Below are 19591 nucleotides of genomic sequence, written 5' to 3'. Positions count from 1 at the left end.
TTTCCAGCAATATATACACTCTTTACATCACGTATAAACCCTCTAAAACAAGTTGAAAATTAATTTAAAACTCTTACGTACTTTTATTCCCAATTAATGGGTAATTAAAATCCTTTCAAGAAACATAATTCTAACCTTTATATATAAATCCCAGCTTTATAAAAACATACTCGTATAAAATTGCTGTAATTATGTTTTAAAACACCTATTTCAATGATTTCAATCTTCTAAAACCAATTCCCATCAATATACATTAATTTAGAAGCCTAGGGTTTTCAATTTGGGGATTTTTAATTCAAAAACTAAATCTGAAAATTACATACATAATAATCATAATCAAACATCATAAAAATCATCACACAAACCAAAAACAATTATTAAATCAAGGCTAGATTAATTTAAAACAAAAAGAAGAGAGTTTTTTTTTCTTGTTGGGTTGTGCACGACACCACGACAGGGCTGTTGTCGCGCACGCCCGTCGGTGCTGCTGTTGCCAGCGTTCGCTGGTGGTGGTGGCCGTTTTGTGGGTGGCTGTGGTGGTGGCCGGCCACTCATGGTGGCATGTGTGGTATGTGGCGTGAAGTTGAGAAAATAAAAGGGGAGGGGGAAAAATTAAGGGGAAAGAAAAATAAGAGGAGAAAGAGAGAGATTTTACCTTTGGGTATTCTTCACCTTGAGCAAAGTTTAATTTGCTCATATGATGGGAATTTATACCCTCTCCCAAAAACCCTCCTAACTTAAATTCCTTTTATACCCTTAATGATTCCTACTCCTTTTCAAAGTAGTCATTGACTTTCTTTAAAATTCATTGACTTTAAAACTTCTTTTTATAAAATAATATGCCCCAAAGTTTCTAAATAATAAAATAAAGTATTTTCAAAACCATTAAATAAATAAAAAAAATGGACTTTTAATTAAAATAAACCTTTTAAAATGAATAAAATACCATAAATAATTCATTTCAAATCATTTAAATACTTTATGAAATACTGATTTAAATTAAAATACGTATATGAATACAGGGTATTTCAAGAGCTAACTCCACAAGAAGAAAAGTTCAAACAACATTTGATGATGGAGTTGTTGGTTCAATTCCTCAATTAGATAATGTGTTTAATTTGTATGGTTCTAGTGTTTAAGTTTACATTCTATTTTGTTGTATTATTGTATCAATTGTAGTACTTGTTGAGTTTTTATTGTTGTAGTAATAGATTAATTTCTAAGGCGTGCCCATGCTTTTTCAAAGTTACAAGATCTGCCCTCTAGCTTCAGTTGTTTAATCAATCGTACTCTCTAATGTTAACTTGGCATTAATAATTTTATTTAAATAAGGAGTAATAAGAAGCGCATGAGAAAAAGAGGAAGAAGTACACCGAGAGCTTGTCATATAAATGGTTGCTTTTAGTAGAAAGAAGAAAAAGTAGATGAGAAAATGTGGAAAAAAATGCTTAATGTTAATCCTCTTATATAACTCTAACCCGATTTAGACGTGAAATTTCTCTCCAAAGTGGTGTAATTCTCATTTATCACAAACTACTAATGTTTAGTTCACGTCAAAGGGTACGATCAAATAAACAACTTAAGTTGGAGGGCACATCTTGTAATTTGAAAAAGCATAGGTACAACTTAGAAACTCAACAACCGCGGGGGCATAGCTTAGAAAAACCCAATTTTAGTGTAACACCCCCAAATCTCCCTCTACGTAAATACTATATTTATACATATACAAATACCGTAGAGATAGATTTGGGCGTATTACCGCCACGTGAAAACGTAAGACTTATTTAATTACTCGAATTGCAGCGGAAAACAACTATCTTTTATTAATAAAAGGAATAATAAAATGAATAATCACAATGACTGTTTCAAAATACTCTAAAGAAACTTTTTTTTTTTGGAAAATAAAAAATTTATTACCAAAAGGAGAACAGAGAAAAAATTACAACTTACAACAAGCTAAGATGTAACCCCCAAACTACACAAGCCTTGAAAAAAGGCAATCAAACACCCTAACAATTCCTGCAATCATGGTGCCACCTTCTAGGAAGGGTTCACCACAAGAACAGGAGCCAAGACTGCCTCTGATGCATCTGACCACCTTCTAGGAAGGGTGCCAGGCACCAGAAGCAGCACAGCAACAGAAGCAAACAGAAGCAAGATGCTCTAGACTCAGTTGCATGACAGGCCCCACTGCACAATAGGATTAGACAGAAGCATCACAAAATTCCAGACATCAAAAAGACAGAAAAAGAAGCATAACCAGAAAGTCCACCAAACAGAACCAAAGAACCGAACACAAGCAGGCAGCTAAAAGAAGCTAAATAACCAGATATTTCATGCTAGCAACAGGACATCTACAAGCAATTCTGAAGATAATGTCCCTAATTGAACTCTCAACATTTTTGTAGCTTCCTGTGAAAAGAACTGAATTCCTCTGAATCCAAATGATATACACAATTTCAGTAAAAATAGCTTGCAACAGCTTACCTTTCATGCTGGATTTTCTACAGTTCCTCTTTAGCCATTCAATTTCATCATCAAATTTCTGGACAACCTAGGAAATCTTCATAATAGTCAAAAAATTTCTCTAGACCTGCCTTGAAAAAGTACAATCAAAGAACAAATGCCGAATACTCTCATTCTCTTGCAAACAGAAGAAGCATTTAAGATCACAAGAAATCCCCCATTGAACTAGTCTGTCCTTTGTAACAAGTCTATTCCAAAGAGCCAGCCATAATATGAAAGTGCTCTTAGGAGTAGCCAAATTATTACAAATAAGTCTTTTCCAAGGAACCTTGGGAGACTGGGGTCTAATAGCAACATAAAAGCTTCTTAATCTTCATCCCATCACCTTGAGTAAAGGTATCCCAGCCTCCCGAATTGTTTACTATATCCCTGCAGCTAAGAATCTTTTTCAAGAACTAAGAGCATTTACTAGGAGCAGGGGTAGTCCAGCAATCTCTATTCTTGGAATAGTAGATGTGTACCCACTTAACCCAAAGATTATCAGCTTTGTGAGCAATATCCCAAAGAAGCTTTGTGGCAACAGCCTTGTTCCACTCAGGGAGAGAGAGTATATTCCAACCACCACACACCTTGGGAAGATAGATATTACTCCAAGCCACCAAAGACTTCTTAGAAAAGGCTGAAAAATTAGTCCAAAGAAAGCACCTGAACCTTGCTTCAATCTCCTTTAGAATTTTCTTAGGGAGAATGAAAATTTGGGCCCAGTAATTCTGAATAACAAATAAAACACTCTTAACCAATTGAAGCTTGCCAACATAAGAAAGATGCTTTGCCATCCACCCTTGAATCCTTGTTGTAACCTTCTCAACTAAAGGCTTACATTGAGATATAGTAAGTTTTTTAAAAGAAAGAGGAACCCCAAGTATTTAAAAGGAATGACACCTTGAGAGATTCCCAGCAGGCCCCTAAGAGCAACCTCAATCTCAGCAGGAACCCCACCAAAAAACACCTCACTCTTATCCAGATTGGTAGACAAGCTAGAAGCTTTAGAGAATTTAGTGAAGGCCTGGAAAAGCAGCTGAACAGAAGTATCATCAGCTCTAGAAAATAGCAATAAATCATCAGCAAACATCATATGAGTCAAGCCAAGCTTTTCACATCTAGGGTGAAAGTTAAAATCAGGATTCAAGCTAAGCTCACGAAGGCATCTGGAAAGGTATTTCATGCCTATAGCAAAAAGAAAGGGGGACATGGGATCACCCTGTCTTAACCCTTTCCTGGCTTCAAAGTGAAGGGTAGAAATATCATTGATGAGAATAATGTAAGAGACAGAAGTAAGGTAATTCCAGATCCAATTAACAAAGACTTGAGGGAAGCCCAATTCTTGAAGAACAGAAATCAGAAAACTCCATTCAACTGAGTCATAAGCTTTCTTCATATCCACCTTAACCATACATCTAGGAGAGATAAATTCATGATTGAAACCTTTGATTAGCTCAATTGCAAGCAAAATGTTATCCCCAATATGTTTCCCAGGAATAAAACCTGCTTGAGCATCATTATTAACTTCACCAATGACACTAGCAAGTCTAGCAGTGATAACTTTAGAAATAAGCTTGTAGACCACATTACAGCAAGATATAGGCCTGAAATCCTTAACATGAGAAGCATTAAGCACCTTAGGGACCAGAGTTATAGAAGTGCAGTTCCATTGTTTCTGCAAAATTCCTCTATCAAAGAAATCAATAACACTAGCATAAATATCATCTTTCACAATATGCCAAGCTCTTTTAAAGAAGAAAGTTTAAAACCATCAATACTAGGAGCCTTAATGTTATCAATATCCTTAAACGCATCATCAATTTCAGCATGAGAAATAGGTTGAATAAGAGATTGTTGAGCAGCTAAACTAAGTTGCTTACCTCTTCTCATAGTAACAAGGTCAATAGCAGGAAGACAGGGAGCCTTAGTCCTTCAAAGAGACTTGTAAAAGGAGATTATCTCATTTGAGACAAAATTAGGATCCTTAAGAAGCACCTGATTAGAGTCAAAAATAGAATCAATCCTGTTCCTAGCCTACTTGGTCTTCATTATAGAGAAAAAATAGTGAGAGTTGCCATCTCCAAGCTTGATCCAGTTAATCCTAGATTTTTGCTTGAAAATACTCTCTTGAATATCAGTCCAGTGCTTAACTACTCTGATAGCTTCATCTTCTTTAATACAGAGATCAGTATCATCAATGTTCTGAGCCATCAAATTCTGAATATCAAGAAGCTCATTATGAGCTTGATCAAGCTTCTCATCAATATCACCAAAATGTTTGGTGCTCAAAGATTTAATACCAGCTTTCACAGCTTTAAGCTTCTACCAAGTTCCAGCATTACCAAAATTCTAGGCCTGAGACACAGTATCAAGGAACTCAGGGTGATAAGCAATACAGTTCAAGAACCTAAAGGTCTTCCCTTCCCTACAGGGGCAGGGCAAATGTCCAATAAGATAGTGTTTCGGGGTTTTTTGTGAACTCCTCGGATACTGGTCGCGTTCTTCTGACAATGAGACTTGGACACCTGCAAAACAACGAATATTCCGTTTATCGGAATATTCGCCTCCGACGATCAAGATAGAGATCGGAAATCGGAAAAGCTAGAGAGAGAAAGTAGAGAGAAGTTGGAGCTTTTTAATGCTCTATATTTATGTTATGTCCTAATCCCCCTTCCCATCATAAATGATTGGGGTATTTATAGGGGTGGGAACATGTGCCCCTCTAGGTTTATACCCTAGAATTTCGTGACGTGATTAACTGCGCAATCAGGGGTCGCCACGTGTCACGGGGGGCGCCGTTTTACGGCATTCAAGGTGTTTCTCGGGATTTGGGCCTGATGTAATCAAGGCCTTTTTCTCTTTCTGATGTTGTATTGTATATTTAAAGGTAGCTGACATGTGTCACCCTGTTAGGAGGACACGTGTCAACCTCTCATAATGCCACGTGTCGCCTTCTTATTGGGCCATGTGTCACTATGAGATTGGGCAACGTACTTGGGGTATTTTTACCCTAAACATTTGCCCCTCAGAGGGGGTGGCTCGTACACTTACTGGCCGCCTCCTCTGATCTTCCATTCTGGACGTCCATGTACTCTGGGTTGGGTTTACCTCCCATCTGCCCTGGATGTCCATATAGTTTGGACTCAAAGCTCTTTTTGATACCTGGACGTCCGTATATTTTGTTCTGGACGTCCTCATAGTCTAGAGTGAGCTTGTCTTCTTGCTCATTTGGGCGTCCACATTGTGTACTGGACGTTCTCGTACTCTGAGAGAGGCTTAACCCTTGGTTCATTTGGACGTCCACATACTTTGGACTGGACGTCTTCATGCTCTGGGAGGAGCTTATCTCCTAACTACCCAGGGCGTCCACAGCATTTAAAATAAACATCCTTGCCTTTTAGTTTGGACGCTCTCGCACTCTGGGAGGAGCTTATCTCCTAGCCACCCAGAGCGGCCTCAGCAGTGGGACTAGACGTCCTCCTATTTTGGTCTGGACGTTCTGATGGGAGAAGCTTATCTCCTAACTACCCAGAGCGTCCACATACTCTATGGTTCTTTCATCATGCTGCGTACGTCTGAACTTTCCCCTTTGGACTAAACGTCTGGGAACTGGGCGGACGCATTTTCCTCTTAGATATTTTTAAGTTCTGGAGACTAAGTGTTGAAGGTGTAAATCTCTTGAATTTGTGACTTAACTCACTTCAACCCACTTTGACGTGCCGTCAATTGTCCGCCTGATTTTTTCACATAAGTTAACAGAACCCTAACGTCATTCTGTCCCTTTCTTCGAGTAATTTCTCAAAAAATTACCGTTTGAATGTTTAGGCGGGAAAGATGGTTTTACCATTTTGCCCCCATAAGTTCATTCTATAAATATGGGAAGTGAATTCTCATTTTCACACTTTACCCAATTGTGAATTCTAGAGAGAAGTCAGAGCAGTCTAGTGAGAGAAAGTGATTTTCCTTTTAATCTTCAAGAGCGCCGCCGTGAGTTTGAGTTGTCCGGGCATTTTTTTGAGTTTTCCAGTCAATCTTCAACAACACCAAGAACACTTTCGAAGTTTTCAGAACGTACAAAGGTAGGCCGTCTACACTTCTTTCTTTTCTTGTATTTTTTCTTTTATTTCAATTCTGGATCCATACTCGGCTTCGTCCGACTCTCCTCATGAGGCCGGCCGTTCTCCTGGGACTGAGGAGTCTAGAGTGGACGGAGAAGAGTTGTCTCCTTGGAGTGAGTCTATGTCTGGTGCGTACATACTCACCCCCACTTATTCTTCTTTGTCCCCACAGGCAATGGCAAGAACAATGCGTACGCGCGATCTTCATGCGGCCAGGAACCCAAACGGTAGTCTGGTTCACCCTAGGGTCCCTTATGACCCTAATAACCCAAGTACCATGGAGGTGGAGACTACCTCCACCACCCAAACAACGACCGCCTCCACTGGCTCTCATCACTTGGCCGTGGAGGTCACTTCTTCTTTTGAGGAACGCCAACAAGCTCAAGGCGCCTCGTCCATTCTTGCTCCGGGACTTAGGTTCCCTCAATTTTCCAGCTCAGTCATGGATGAGGCCGAGCTGGTAGCCTGCAAAGACCATCCTACCAATCTTGGGGCGGACGCTGCTGGTTCGTCTGTCCCCTCTTCCTCTCAACCTGTGCTCCAACTGGGCGGGGCGGACAGACCTATGACGGGAATCTCAATCAGGGAACCGTCCGATCTGCCTATTCGCAACACCCCTCCTTCGGGGAACGGGGCGGACGCTGCCAAAGACAAAGGCAAGCGTCCATTAGTTGAGGAGGGCGTTCCTTCTTCCATGGGCATAATCAACTCAAGAGGCCGAAGCTCGGCCGAGGCAGCAGACCTGGATAGGGTGTTGTCTTCTGAATTCGAAAGTGCCCCCTCTCACCAAATGGAAGAAGAAGAAGTCGAGAAAGAGGCCGTGGGTGAGACGGCCGAAGGTGAGGCGGCGGCCGAAGAAAACGTCGCCAACATTGATAACTTCAGGGACCCGTACGCCTGTACAGTTGGAGAGACGGCCCTGAAGTTCCTGAAGAAAGAGTTTGAGGAGTACAAGGAGTCCCTCCATTTGGGGGAGGGATTTGAGATACAAGTCCCTAGGAAAGCCATTGCTGTGGCTACCTGGGATGATGAGAAGCCGCGCAAAAGGGCCTTTTGCGTTTATAGGGCCGCCTTGGATGTAGGCCTTCGCTTCCCTCTTCATCCATTCGTCCGGACAGTTCTAGACGAGTATGACATTGGCCTTTTCCAACTGACGCCAAACAGTTGGTTAAATATCTTTGGGTATTTGGTGACGTGCATCTGCAACGGTTTCACGCCAGACTTTGCGGTCTTCTGTAAGATGCACTCACTTACTCGGCTGGAAAAAGATACGGATGGTTGGCTCGTCTTGAGTGCGACCAGGGATTACATGGTTGTGGTCGACCGTGTCAGCAAATGGAGGGACTGGAAGCACAGATTCTACCGCATCAAAACCAAAGATGTGGAGTTCAACCTCCGCATGAACAAGTGTCATCTAGATCCCATTCAGCTCGGACGCGGGGATCATAAACCTGAGAAGCCGCCCATCCATCCAAGCCACGAGCACCAACTTGAATATTTCAAGGTCAATCGGGGTAACAAAACTGAACGTGTCCCTCGCCATTGGGTTCCTCTTGCCAATTGGCTTAGGGACACTACCTTTATGTCTGCGTACGGCCTGTACCAGAACATGCCCCAAGGTGGACACTTAGATATATAAACTTTTTGTACGCACGTAAAGTTTTTTAGAAAGATATTCTAACACTTTGCTTTTTTCTCTTTGCAGCGGAGGCGTACGCTATGCTTGACCCAGCACAAAAGGGGGAGGTGGCTATGTCCGAGGTGGACATTGCCCGATACAAGGCTCGGTTCAAGATGTACGAGCAAATCAAGGAGGTAAACACTTTGTTTATTTTTTGAGTTTTTCTTTTCTCATTGTCCATTCTGCTGTATTGGGAGGAGCCTACTTCCCGAGTTTGCACGGACGCATTTCGTCCGTTCAGGCATGTTGGGAGGGAGCTCCTTCCCCAATTCACACGGACGCTGTAACGTTCTTTGCCTTGTTGAAATTTTTCTAACTTTGCTTGTGTTTTTACAGTCTTCTTCTACTCCGAGGGCAAGGAGGAAGCAGCCGGCTTCGTCCACTTCTGATGCGAACGCATCTAAAAGGAGGAAGACGGTTGCAACCAGGACGCCTTCAAAATCCGCGGCCAAGGCAAAGTCGCAGACTGCTACAACGCAGTCTCAAGGAGAACAGCCCCGGCTGACACAAAGCGGGGTCTCCAAGCCCGTGGAACCTGTTGCTGATCAGGTCCACGATTCGTCCGTCCCTATGGACGACGGGGGTAAGTCAACCCCGGAAAAAATGACCGGCCTCACCTCGACTCCGCATGTCGAGGTAGTTAAGAAATCTGATTGGTTAAATGCCAGTCAGTCGGCCAGTGACACTGTTGGCCGTTTAGACAACGAGGGGGACGCCTCTTTGCCGCCCCCTCCCATCAATCTCTCTCCTCCAAGCTTCTCCACTGGTTAGCCTTTCTTCTTTATTCTTGTACCATTTGATTTACTTGTACTTGTAAATTTTAGCTAACTCTTCTTGCACGGTCGTCCGCAGACATCTCAGAGGAGTTGCAAATGAGGCTGCCCGGCCAGTCACTGACTGGCGCGGACAGGAAGGCCATGCGCGAGGCCATGGTTCGCGCGGTTCCCCAAGCGCAGCGTGATAAGCTGCGGGGAATTAATGAGGGCTTCCTCGGCCCTATGCTCAACTGTACTGCTGAGGTACGTCTCCTTTTCTCTATACCTTTTCTTTCCAACACTTAGCAAATTTTTCTATATTTGACTAAGTTTCCTTCTTCTGTCCGCAGCTCTTCCTCCGCCTGAACGCCTTCCTTGAATGGAAGGATAAAGAGAACGAGCGGCTGAAGCAGGCTTGGCTCGAAATCAGGAAGGCCGAGGATGCTGTGACGGGGACGACCGCCGTCCAACGGGTGCATCTTGAGACCCAAATAACCGCGCTGGCCGACAAGGCGGCGCGACAAACTAAAGACCTGGTCAAACTGGGCAAGGCACTCGAAGAGGAGTCCTTGGCCAGGGAGGCCATGCGGGTTGAGAGGGACGAGGCCGTCTTGGAGAAAGAGAAATGGAGGCTGGGCTTCGAGGCGTTTGAGGCCTTGAAGAGTGAGCTGAAGTTGGCCCAAGCCAACCTTAAGTCTGCTTTGGACGAAGCGGACGCGCTGAAGGCCGAGGTTGAGGCCTTGAAGAAGTCCGTTTCGGACTATGCTGAGCAGCTAAAAGCTCCTCGGCCGCCCAGCGCGGAGGAAATCGTCCGCATTGAGCAGAATGCCGAAGACAGGCTTAGAGCATACTTCTTCGATGCCTTCGAGCTGATGGTGGATGATGGTGAGGCCGCATACTATGAAGAACACTTTAAGAAGCGGCTGAACTATGTCTGCCTCAGGGAAGAGGCGAAGAGGGTCGGCCAGCCTCCTCCAGAGCTGGTAGTTACTTCTCTTGAGTCCGGAGAGGACGAGGGGGAGGGAGAGGATGAGGAGGAGGAGGCGGACGGTGATGCCGCTCCGGTCGAGGATGCCAAGGTTGCGGAGGAGCCTGCCAAAGATGATACGGCTAAGTAGAGCTCAGGTCCTCCAACAACCGTCTGTTCAGCTTCCCAGCTTTCTCTTTATGCATTTTTTATTCACTTAGCTTATTCTGTACTCTCTTTTTTTTTTTTTTTTTTTTTTTTGAGGCCGCTTGTTTGAGAGGTTTTGTAAACATTTCGGCCGCCTTTTACGCGGTCAGTTTAATGAAGATTTCGTCCGCCCGTTGAGCGGTTCTTTAATTCTGTTTCATACTTAGCAATTTTTTTGCAATGTTGTGCTTTTTGAATGTTTTTCGTACGTCTCAATATTATGCTATTTCGTACGCTCCTAGGGGTATGCCCCTTTATTCGGTGTTCGCCTAGTCCATTCTCTAAGATGTTTGATTAACTTGGTAGTTTTTATGCCTTAAAGGGTATGACGACTAGCAAGTTAATCAAATCATAGTAATGATTTCCCTTGGACTAGGTGAAGCACCGAATCAATTTAATTGGCTGTTCAGCTATCTTTGTACGAGTAGTCCGTTGAAACTATCGCTCGGACGTACCCTTGAAATCCCAAGTATTATCTCAACTTAGAGATTCCTGGTTCGGCTAGGCTAAACGCCTAGGTATGCCCTTGCCTTATTTGTAAAGGACACTTGCTTTTTAAAACAAGTTCAGAATACCTTGCCTCAACCGTCTGCCTTGAATTGGTGCAGACGCATTGTTCTCTGAATTGAATCAGTTTTTTTTTTGTTTTCGTGGTCGAATTGCTCCATCGGAAGCAATCTTGCTTCCTTTTTGCTTCGGCCACTCAGTAAGACTGATAAGCCGTGTTGCTATATTGGAAGCAACTTAGTAAGTCATTTCACCCGACCTTTAATTACAAATCATAATATGCAAATAAAGATAAGTAAAATAGCAAAATAGTTCAACAATGCTTGACTTTTCATTAATTTTGTCAAAAGTACATTGTTGCGGTCGTATGGCTTTGATTACATGGCTCGGTCAATAGACCTAGCTGTATACACAGCTTTTTGGCTAAGTTCTTAGAGAAACTTAAACATGATATTTCTTCAGATTGTCAGTGTTCCATGTCCGTGGGATCAGACGGCCATCAATTGCTTCAAGGCGATATGTGCCGTCTCGGACTTCTTCCCTGATTCGGTACGGCCCCTCCCAGTTTGGGGTCAACTTGCCGTCCTCATTGGCACGGCCAACAGCTTCCATTTTCCTCAACACTAGATCCCCCATTTTGAGTGGCCGCTTAGACACTCGGCGGTTATATGCCCTTGTCATCCTTAAGCGATAAATTTCATGTCTAAGCGCCGCATTGACCCTAGCTTCTGGAAGAAAGTCTAGAGCGGTCTTCATGGCCTCCCAATTGGCCGATTCATCATAGAGCATTACCCGCAAAGTGGGCTCGTACATTTCAATTGGGAGTACAGCCTCAGCTCCATAGACCAAAAAGAATGGAGTCTCCCCTGTTGAGCTCTTTGCTGTTGTTCGTATGGACCATAGCACATTAACCAACTCATCTGCCCATAGGCCGCCCGCCTTTTCAAGCTTGCGCTTGATCCCATTTGAAATCAGCTTGTTATAGGCCTCAACTGGGCCATTAGCTTGTGGTCGGCCGACTGAGGCAAAACAATGAGTTATGCCCTGGTCCCCCAACCATTCCTTGAGTTGGCGCGTCTCAAACTGAGGTCCATTGTCGAACACCATTGACTGAGGTACCCCATATCGAGTGATTATGCTCTTCCAAATGAAGGCTGACACATCCGTCCATTTGATGCCCTGGACGGCCTCAGCTTCAACCCATTTAGTAAAGTAGTCTACTGCCACTAGTACATATCATCTCTGGCCGGATGCAGGAGAATACGGCCCCAAAATGTCCATGCCCCATTTAGCAAAAGGAAGCGGACTACTGATGGCTGATAGACTATTTGCTGGACGATGAATAAGGGTTGAAAACCTTTGGCACTTGTCACATTTTTTCACCATTTGCATGGCGTCCATATTCAAGCTCGGCCAGTAATATCCCAAATGTGTCGCTTTTTCAGTTAAGGCTCGTCCTCCAATATGTGAGCCACAATGCCCCTGATGGAGGTCGTCCAACACATCATGCCCTCTTTCAGGAGTTATACATTTAAGATAAGGCTTCACAAAAGCTCTTTTGAATAGCTCCCCATCCTTCATCTCGAACCAGGCCGCTCTCCTCTTCATTAGCCAACTCTATTTTGGGTCGTCCGGAAGTATTCCATCCCTTAGATAGGAAATAATTCCGTCCATCCAGGTTGAACTTCTATCTATTATCTGAACGGGCTCGGCATCAATACTCCTTTTCTCCTTTACTTCCCAAAACACTGATCTTGGAGTATCACATGATGCCGAGGAAGCCAATTTAGAGAGCGCGTCTGCTTGATGATTTTCTGATCGAGGTACTTGTCTGAGGGAGAAATGTTCTAGGCACTCGGCCTCATCCTTCACTAGCTGCACACTTCATCATGGCCGGCTCCCTAGCTTCGAAGCCACCATTGACTTGGTGGACTATTAGCCGGGAGTCCGAGCACACTTCAACTTTGGTTGCCCCGACCGCTTTACACATCCTTAGGCCGGCCAACAATGCTTCGTACTCAGCTTCATTGTTTGACGCTTGGAACTGAAATCTCAACGCATACTCATATTTGTCTCCTTTAGGAGATTCACATATAACACCAGCACCACACCCGGTCGTTGTTGCACTACCATCCACAAACACTTTCCAAACTTGGTCCCCGGCCGGCTGAAGATCAGGCCGAGTCATTTCAGCCAAGAAATCCGCAAATACTTGCCCCTTGATTGCCTTCCTTGGTTCAAACACAAGGTCAAAGCCCCTGAGTTCCAAAGCCCACTTAAGCACGCGGTCACTTGCTTCTAACGTTGAGAACGACTTCTTCAAAGGTTGGTCTGTGTAGACCACAATTGAATATGCCAAAAAGTACGGCCGCAGCTTCTTTGATGCCATGTACAAGGCCAGGCCAAAATTTTCAATTGGGGGGTACTTAAGCTCAGCATTGTGAAGTACATGGCTGATAAAATACACCGGGACCTGATGGCCGTCCCTCTCAGCAAGAAGGACGGCACTTAGAGAATGTTCAGAGATGGCAAGATAGATATATAGCTTCTCATTCTTGAGCGGACTGACGAGGCGAGGCAATGTATGCAAGTGACTTTTCAACTGTACGAATGCTTCCTCGGCCTCCTCTGTCCACTCGAACATGGCTTTCTTCTTAATGGTTTGAAAAAAGTAACGACACTTATCCCCTGACCTTGACAAAAATCTTCCAAGGGCTGCTAAACAGCCGGTCAGTCTTTGCACCTCCTTAATTGTTCTTGGAAACTTCATATCAAGGACGGCTTGAATTTTTTCAGGGTTGGCCTCAATTCCACGTTGATCAATCAAAAATCCGAGAAACTTGCCGGACTCAACACCAAATACACACTTCTTTGGATTCAACATCATCTTATGCCGCCTGAGTTCGGTGAACGTTTCTCGTAGATCCTTGAGATGGTCGGCCGGCTCTTTTGACTTGACAATCATGTCATCAATGTACGCCTCCATGTTCCGGCCGAGCTGGTCTCTAAAGACTGTGTTAACAAGCCTCTGAAATGTGGCAGGGGCATTCTTGAGGCCGAATGGCATTGCTCGGTCGCAAACGCTGTCTTTTCCTGATCTTCTTCCCACAAGGGAATTTGATGGAATCCGAAGTATGCGTCCATAAAACTCATTAGGGCATGTCCAGCCGTAGAATCAACCAAACGGTCAATCTTAGGCAACGGGAAGCTATCCTTAGGACACGCCTTGTTCAAGTCTGTGTAGTCCACGCACATTCTCCAAGTCCCATTCGGCTTTTTCACAAGAACTACATTGGCCACCCAATCTGGGTAGAAGCATTGCCGAATGAAACCGGCGTCCAGCAGCTTTTTCACCTCTGCTGCGGCCGCCTGATTCCTCTTTTCTCCGTGATTCCTCTTCTTCTGGCGGACAGGTTTTATCAAAGGATTCACGGCCAACTTGTGCACGGCCAGGTCAGGACTTATCCATGGCATTTCACCAACTTCAAATGCAAACACATCTTTGAATTCTCTTAAAAGCTGAACTAACTCATCCCCAAGCAATCCCAAAGCTATAGTGCCGACACTAACTGTCCGTTCTGGGTGGTTGGAGTCAAGCACTATATCCTAGTGGCTACCGGCCGGCTGGGGCCTCAACTCATCTGGCCGGCCGACAGTCATTAATTGCTAGGCTTCTTCTGCCCTGGCCGCCTTACGCTTCTGGCCGACCTGGTATGCTGGGAGTGAGGTTCCTTCGTCCTTTGGCTCGGACAGTTTTGGGCCGCGCGCTGTTGGCTTCACGGCCAGCTGATTACATTCCTTAGCCATTCTCTGACTTCCTTGAATTGTTCCAATTTTTCCGTCCGACCTTTCAAACTTCAACAACATTAAGTGAGGCACTATGACCGCCTTGGCTGCATTCAGAGTGGGGTGGCCAAGGATGACGTTGTAGCCGGTCAACTCTTTAACAACAAGGAAATGGACGACCATGTCTCTCCCTTCTCCCTTCTCCCTTCTGCCCAAAACGGATTGGAAGATCAATCCGTCTGACGGGATGAATGACATTCCCCCCAAATCCTACCAAGGGGTGAGTGATATTCTGGAGAGCATCTTCTAGGAAGCTTAAATTCCTTAGGGCAAACAAGCTGATGATATCGGCCGAACTGCCCGTATCAATCAATATTCGTCCCACCTTCAAATTTGCTATCTTCATGACAAAGACCATGGGATCATTGTGCAAATCCCTGACCTCTCCACGGTCAGCCTCACTTATGATCACTTCAGGAAATGGCTCGGCCTTAACGACATCCGTTTGCATCACATTTGACAAATTTCGAGCATCCTGCTTGATTCCTTTCATGGTTGGGCCGCCTGAAGCAAAGCCTCCTGATATCACGGCCACAAAACCTGAATCAGTGTTATTCCCATCATCTTCCTTGTCATTTTTCTTATCACTTTGTTGCCTTTTCTCGGACGTGTTGTATGTCCGTTTGTAGGTGAATTTGGACTTGGTCACATAAGGTTTCAGCAGACCCTTGTCGGCCAACTTATCCAACAACCTCTTCAGATTGATACAATCGTTCGTGTCATGACCTACATCCTTGTGGTAATGACAATACTTGTTCTTGTTTCTGTACTGGGCCGAGCCTCTCAAAGGCTGAGGCTTCTCAAACTCAAACTTGTCCTTTATCTCCATCAAAATGGAGTAGCCATCCTTGTTGAACTCATACTGAGGCTCGTACGTCTTGCTTTTCTTTGACTTGGGTTGCTTATCATCAGCTACCCAAATTTCTTTTCTTTTGCTTCCTTCTTTCTTTCGGCCGGCCGAGTCTTGCTGAGAAGATTGCTTCTTTTCAGCCCCCTTGGCCGGCTGTTCTGATTTGGTGAGCGAACAAAAGTCTGCGGCCTCAATATAGGCTTCGGCTTCCCGCAATACACTTGCGTATGACCGAATCTTTTTCCTTACCAAATCAAACTTAAAACCATTATGCCTTAATCCCCGGAGAAATTCTGAGTATGCCATTTCGTCCGGAAGATTATGAATTTGGGCTTTTTCTTGGTTAAATCTTTGGACGTATGAGCGTAGTCCTTCATTCTTCCCTTGAAAAATTGTTTCCAAGTTGAGACTTGTCTTTCTTGGTGGGATGTTGTATGAGAAATTTCCCACAAACAACAAACTGAGGGTAGTAAAGCAATTTATGCATCCGGCCGGAAGGCTGTTAAACCAATCCTGGGCCACCCCCTTAAGAGTGGCCGGGAAGCATCTGCACCATGTAGCATCATCTACACTTTGCAAGTACATCAAATTCCTGTACGAGGTAATATGTTCCTCTGGGTTGCCCGTACCATCATAGGCACCCACTAATACACTCTTCACTTTTGCTGGTTGAGGGGACGTTAGTATGTCTTGTGAAAACGGAGGCGGCTTATCTCCCAAATTCAACAAACGCATCTGCCAATCGATGGGCTCAGGCTGCACGGACGTTCCAGCCAAGTAGGGAGCCTGGCCGAACACCTGGCCATACGACCCATATTGCCCAAAGACTTGGGGAGTTGGCTATATCAACCCATTGAGTACTTGAGGGGGCTGATATTGTGATGGCTAAACTGGAATGGGAGTAATAGTATGAGCGGCTTGACTTCTGCTGGAGACGGTCGTGTTGGTGTATTGAGAGAAAGATTGGTTGGAGACTTCATCCGGCATGGTTGGGGTAGAGGCCGTGTCAGAGTATGCGGCCCTCTCCCTTTGCTTGTGTCGAATGTAATCCCTTGCATCTTTGAAACGCTGTGACGGCTCAGTCTCAACTCTTTTCGGTTGTCTACCCCTCCCCCCAGCCGACTGTGTTTTCGCCAACAGGCTAGAGAGGTTGGTCCATGGGACTCGGGGAGACCTTCCATGCGGACGACGGAATGGGGTATTACCAGCATCAGTTGCATTGGTCTTGTTGTGTGTTTTCTTGGAAGTACCTCCTCCCCCCTTTTGCCGGTTGGAGGCCAACTCTTTGCGGAGCTTAGTCAGCTCGGCCATTAGGGTAGCTGGGGTAACAGGAGGTTGTTCGGCCTCTTGAAATGAGGCAGTCGAAGGATTGCTAGAATGTATGGTTGTACGTAAGTCTTCTACATATCCGTCCTCGCCTGGACGAGGACCAGTATTAGGTGTCTGACCATCTATTGCCATAACGGACGAGTATCCCCACAGACGACGCCAAATGTTTTGGGGTTTTTTGTGAACTCCTCGGATACTGGTCGCGTTCTTCTGACAATGAGACTTGGACACCTGCAAAACAACGAATATTCCGTTTATCGGAATATTCGCCTCCGACGATCAAGTTAGAGATCGAAAATCGGAAAAGCTAGAGAGAGAAAGTAGAGAGAAGTTGGAGCTTTTTAATGCTCTATATTTATGTTATGTCCTAATCCCCCCTCCCATCATAAATGATTGGGGTATTTATAGGGGTGGGAACATGTGCCCCTCTAGGGTTTATACCCTAGAATTTCGTGACGTGATTGGCTGCGCAATCAAGGGTAACCATGTGTCACGGGGGGGCGCCGTTTTACGGCATTCAAGGTGTTTCTCGGGATTTGGGCCTGATGTAATCAAGGCCTTTTTCTCTTTCTGATGTTGTATTGTGTATTTAAAGGTAGCTGACATGTGTCACCCTGTCAGGAGGACACGTGTCAACCTCTCATAATGCCACGTGTCGCCTTCTTATTGGGCCACGTGTCACTATGAGATTGGGCCACGTACTTGGGGTATTTTTACCCTAAACAGATAGGACTATGGTCAGAAAGGGAAGGAGCTAAATAAACAGTTTCCACATGACCATGAGCATCCAGCCAGGCTTGGTTACCAAAAGCTCTATCAATCCTAGAAAGACTTCTAGTGCCAAAGTGAGCTTTGTTAGACCAAGAATAGAAAGCTCCCTTACTTTTGATCTCAATAAGCTCTAAATCATCAACAAAGTTCTGAAAGTCCCTGGTTTCATAGTCAGTAATAACATTACCATGGCACCTGTCTAGAGAACTAAGGACAGAGTTAAAATCACCAGCACATAACCAGGGGGAATGCTAAATAGAAAGATGCTTTATGCCTTCCCATAGGGGAAGTCTATTATGAATAGAGTGAAGACCATAGACCATAGTGAGCTGAATCTGAGTAAATAAATCCTTGCTAAGGACAATACAATGAATAAATTGCTCATTAACCTGCAGTACAGTAACAGTGACCTTATCTGCATTCCAACCAAGCCAAATCCTGCCCTTAGGAGAGCAATCATGCACTGCCAAGACCAAGCAGGACCAAATTTCCTTTGAAAACTAACACTATTATGAGTTTTAACTTTAGTTTCTAGAATATCAACCACATCAATTGAATGAGAGTGAAGTAACCTCTTTACAGAAGCTACTTTGCCAGGGTCATTCAGCCCCCTAACATTCCAAACAGAGATAATCATGGCACTAGAGGGGGGATTAGCCTCACCTCCAATTGGATTAATAGTAAAACCACCAACACCATCTGTTTCACTGGCCATTAATGCCACAAAAGCATTTGAAGTAGCAGCTGGCTGGTTATCTCTAGTATGCTGACTTTTTCTTTTCCTTCCAACAATTCTCCAACCGTCATCTAAGTTGTTCTGGGCAGTAGGAACACAAGGAGTGATAACAGACTGCCCATGAACAGTGTTATCAGAAGCAGGGACAATAGTAGGGGCCTGATTGGGTTTAGGAACCTAGACCTGATGTTGCTTTGCAAGAGCTGCAGGAACAACTAGTTATTTCTGGTCCTTCTTTGGAGGAACAGGAACAGGCTTGGCAGCACAGTCATGGCCAAACTTATTGCACTTAGAGCAAAAGGGTGGGGTCCACTCATACACCACCTTAAGCTCCAACAATTCCTTTGAAGGGCTCTCAACAAACACAGATTTAGGTATAGGCTTAGTAACATCAATTTCAATGAGAATCCTAACAAAAGACACCCTCAATTGTCTAGTTGTGCACTCATCTACACAAATTGGCACCCCAAGTAAGCTGCCAATACGACTAAGGGTGTTAGAGCCCCAGCAGTTCAATGGTAGGTTAGGGAACTTAACCCACAAGGGAATAATCCTCAGTATTTCTGCACTAAAATCAAACTTAGGGCTCCAAGGTTTAACTATTGCTGGTTTACCTAGGAACATGTGTGGACCAGAACATAATATAGTGTCCTTGTCAACAATCGAATAAAGATTGATAATAAAGTACCTATCATTGTGCTAGAAAATGTCTGGTTTATGCACATTGCTCTATTGTTGAGCTATAAAATGTTGAACATCAGCAATAGTAGGATAGAAACCAACAACATAAAAAACTAAGGCATTAGACCACTTTTGATTACCTTCACGAAGCTCAGAATCCTGCAATTGGGAAACTTGCTTCCCATCCTGCACCTTCGGAGCAACATAAGACAGGGGAGCTCCCTCAGCAGTCAGCTTCCCAGTGAATGCTCCAGTTCGATACTCTTTTTCCTGATCAAGATGTTCAGGGGGGAATGGATTGAGGATCAGAAGAAACTGAAGTAGATTGATGGCCATTAATCTGAAGATCCAATGGAACAGTAAACCCAGAAACCCTAGGTACTGTTCTTTTGATTTCTGCAGTTGCTGATCGAATAGCATCATCATGAAATAAAGCAATAGTCTCAGCATCACTTTAAGGAACAGGACCACAAGAAGGGTGAACCAATCCCGGCGCCGGAGTAATTTGCTCATCCACCTCTTGAATCGGACTTGGAACAAAGGAGGTGCCTGAGTTTCTCAGATTAGCCAAAATTACATTAAATGGTTCATGAGTAGTCTTCTATTGTGCAACTTGAGGTGTAGAGATGTTCTTC

The 19591-nt window shown here is 44.3% G+C and overlaps 1 protein-coding gene across 1 annotated transcript; it reads right to left on the bottom strand.

Moving 5' to 3' along the window:
• Positions 1 to 2040: 2040 nt before the first annotated feature.
• LOC145580972 (uncharacterized) lies at positions 2041 to 19292 on the bottom strand. The gene is made up of 10 exons (XM_081638051.1): positions 19097 to 19292; positions 18522 to 18889; positions 17929 to 18389; positions 17533 to 17734; positions 4547 to 4830; positions 4241 to 4438; positions 3347 to 4196; positions 3096 to 3236; positions 2327 to 2434; positions 2041 to 2163 (listed from the first exon to the last, which is right to left on the bottom strand). Exons 1-10 carry the CDS (start codon positions 19290 to 19292, stop codon positions 2041 to 2043), a joined length of 2931 nt encoding a protein of 976 aa, XP_081494177.1.
• Between the last annotated feature and the right edge of the window lie 299 nt (positions 19293 to 19591).

This window comes from Chenopodium album, chromosome 15 (assembly GCF_948465745.1).
Source record: "Chenopodium album chromosome 15, dcCheAlbu1.1, whole genome shotgun sequence".
Lineage (NCBI taxonomy): Eukaryota > Viridiplantae > Streptophyta > Magnoliopsida > Caryophyllales > Amaranthaceae > Chenopodium > Chenopodium album.
This window is presented reverse-complemented; position numbering and strand designations above follow the sequence as displayed.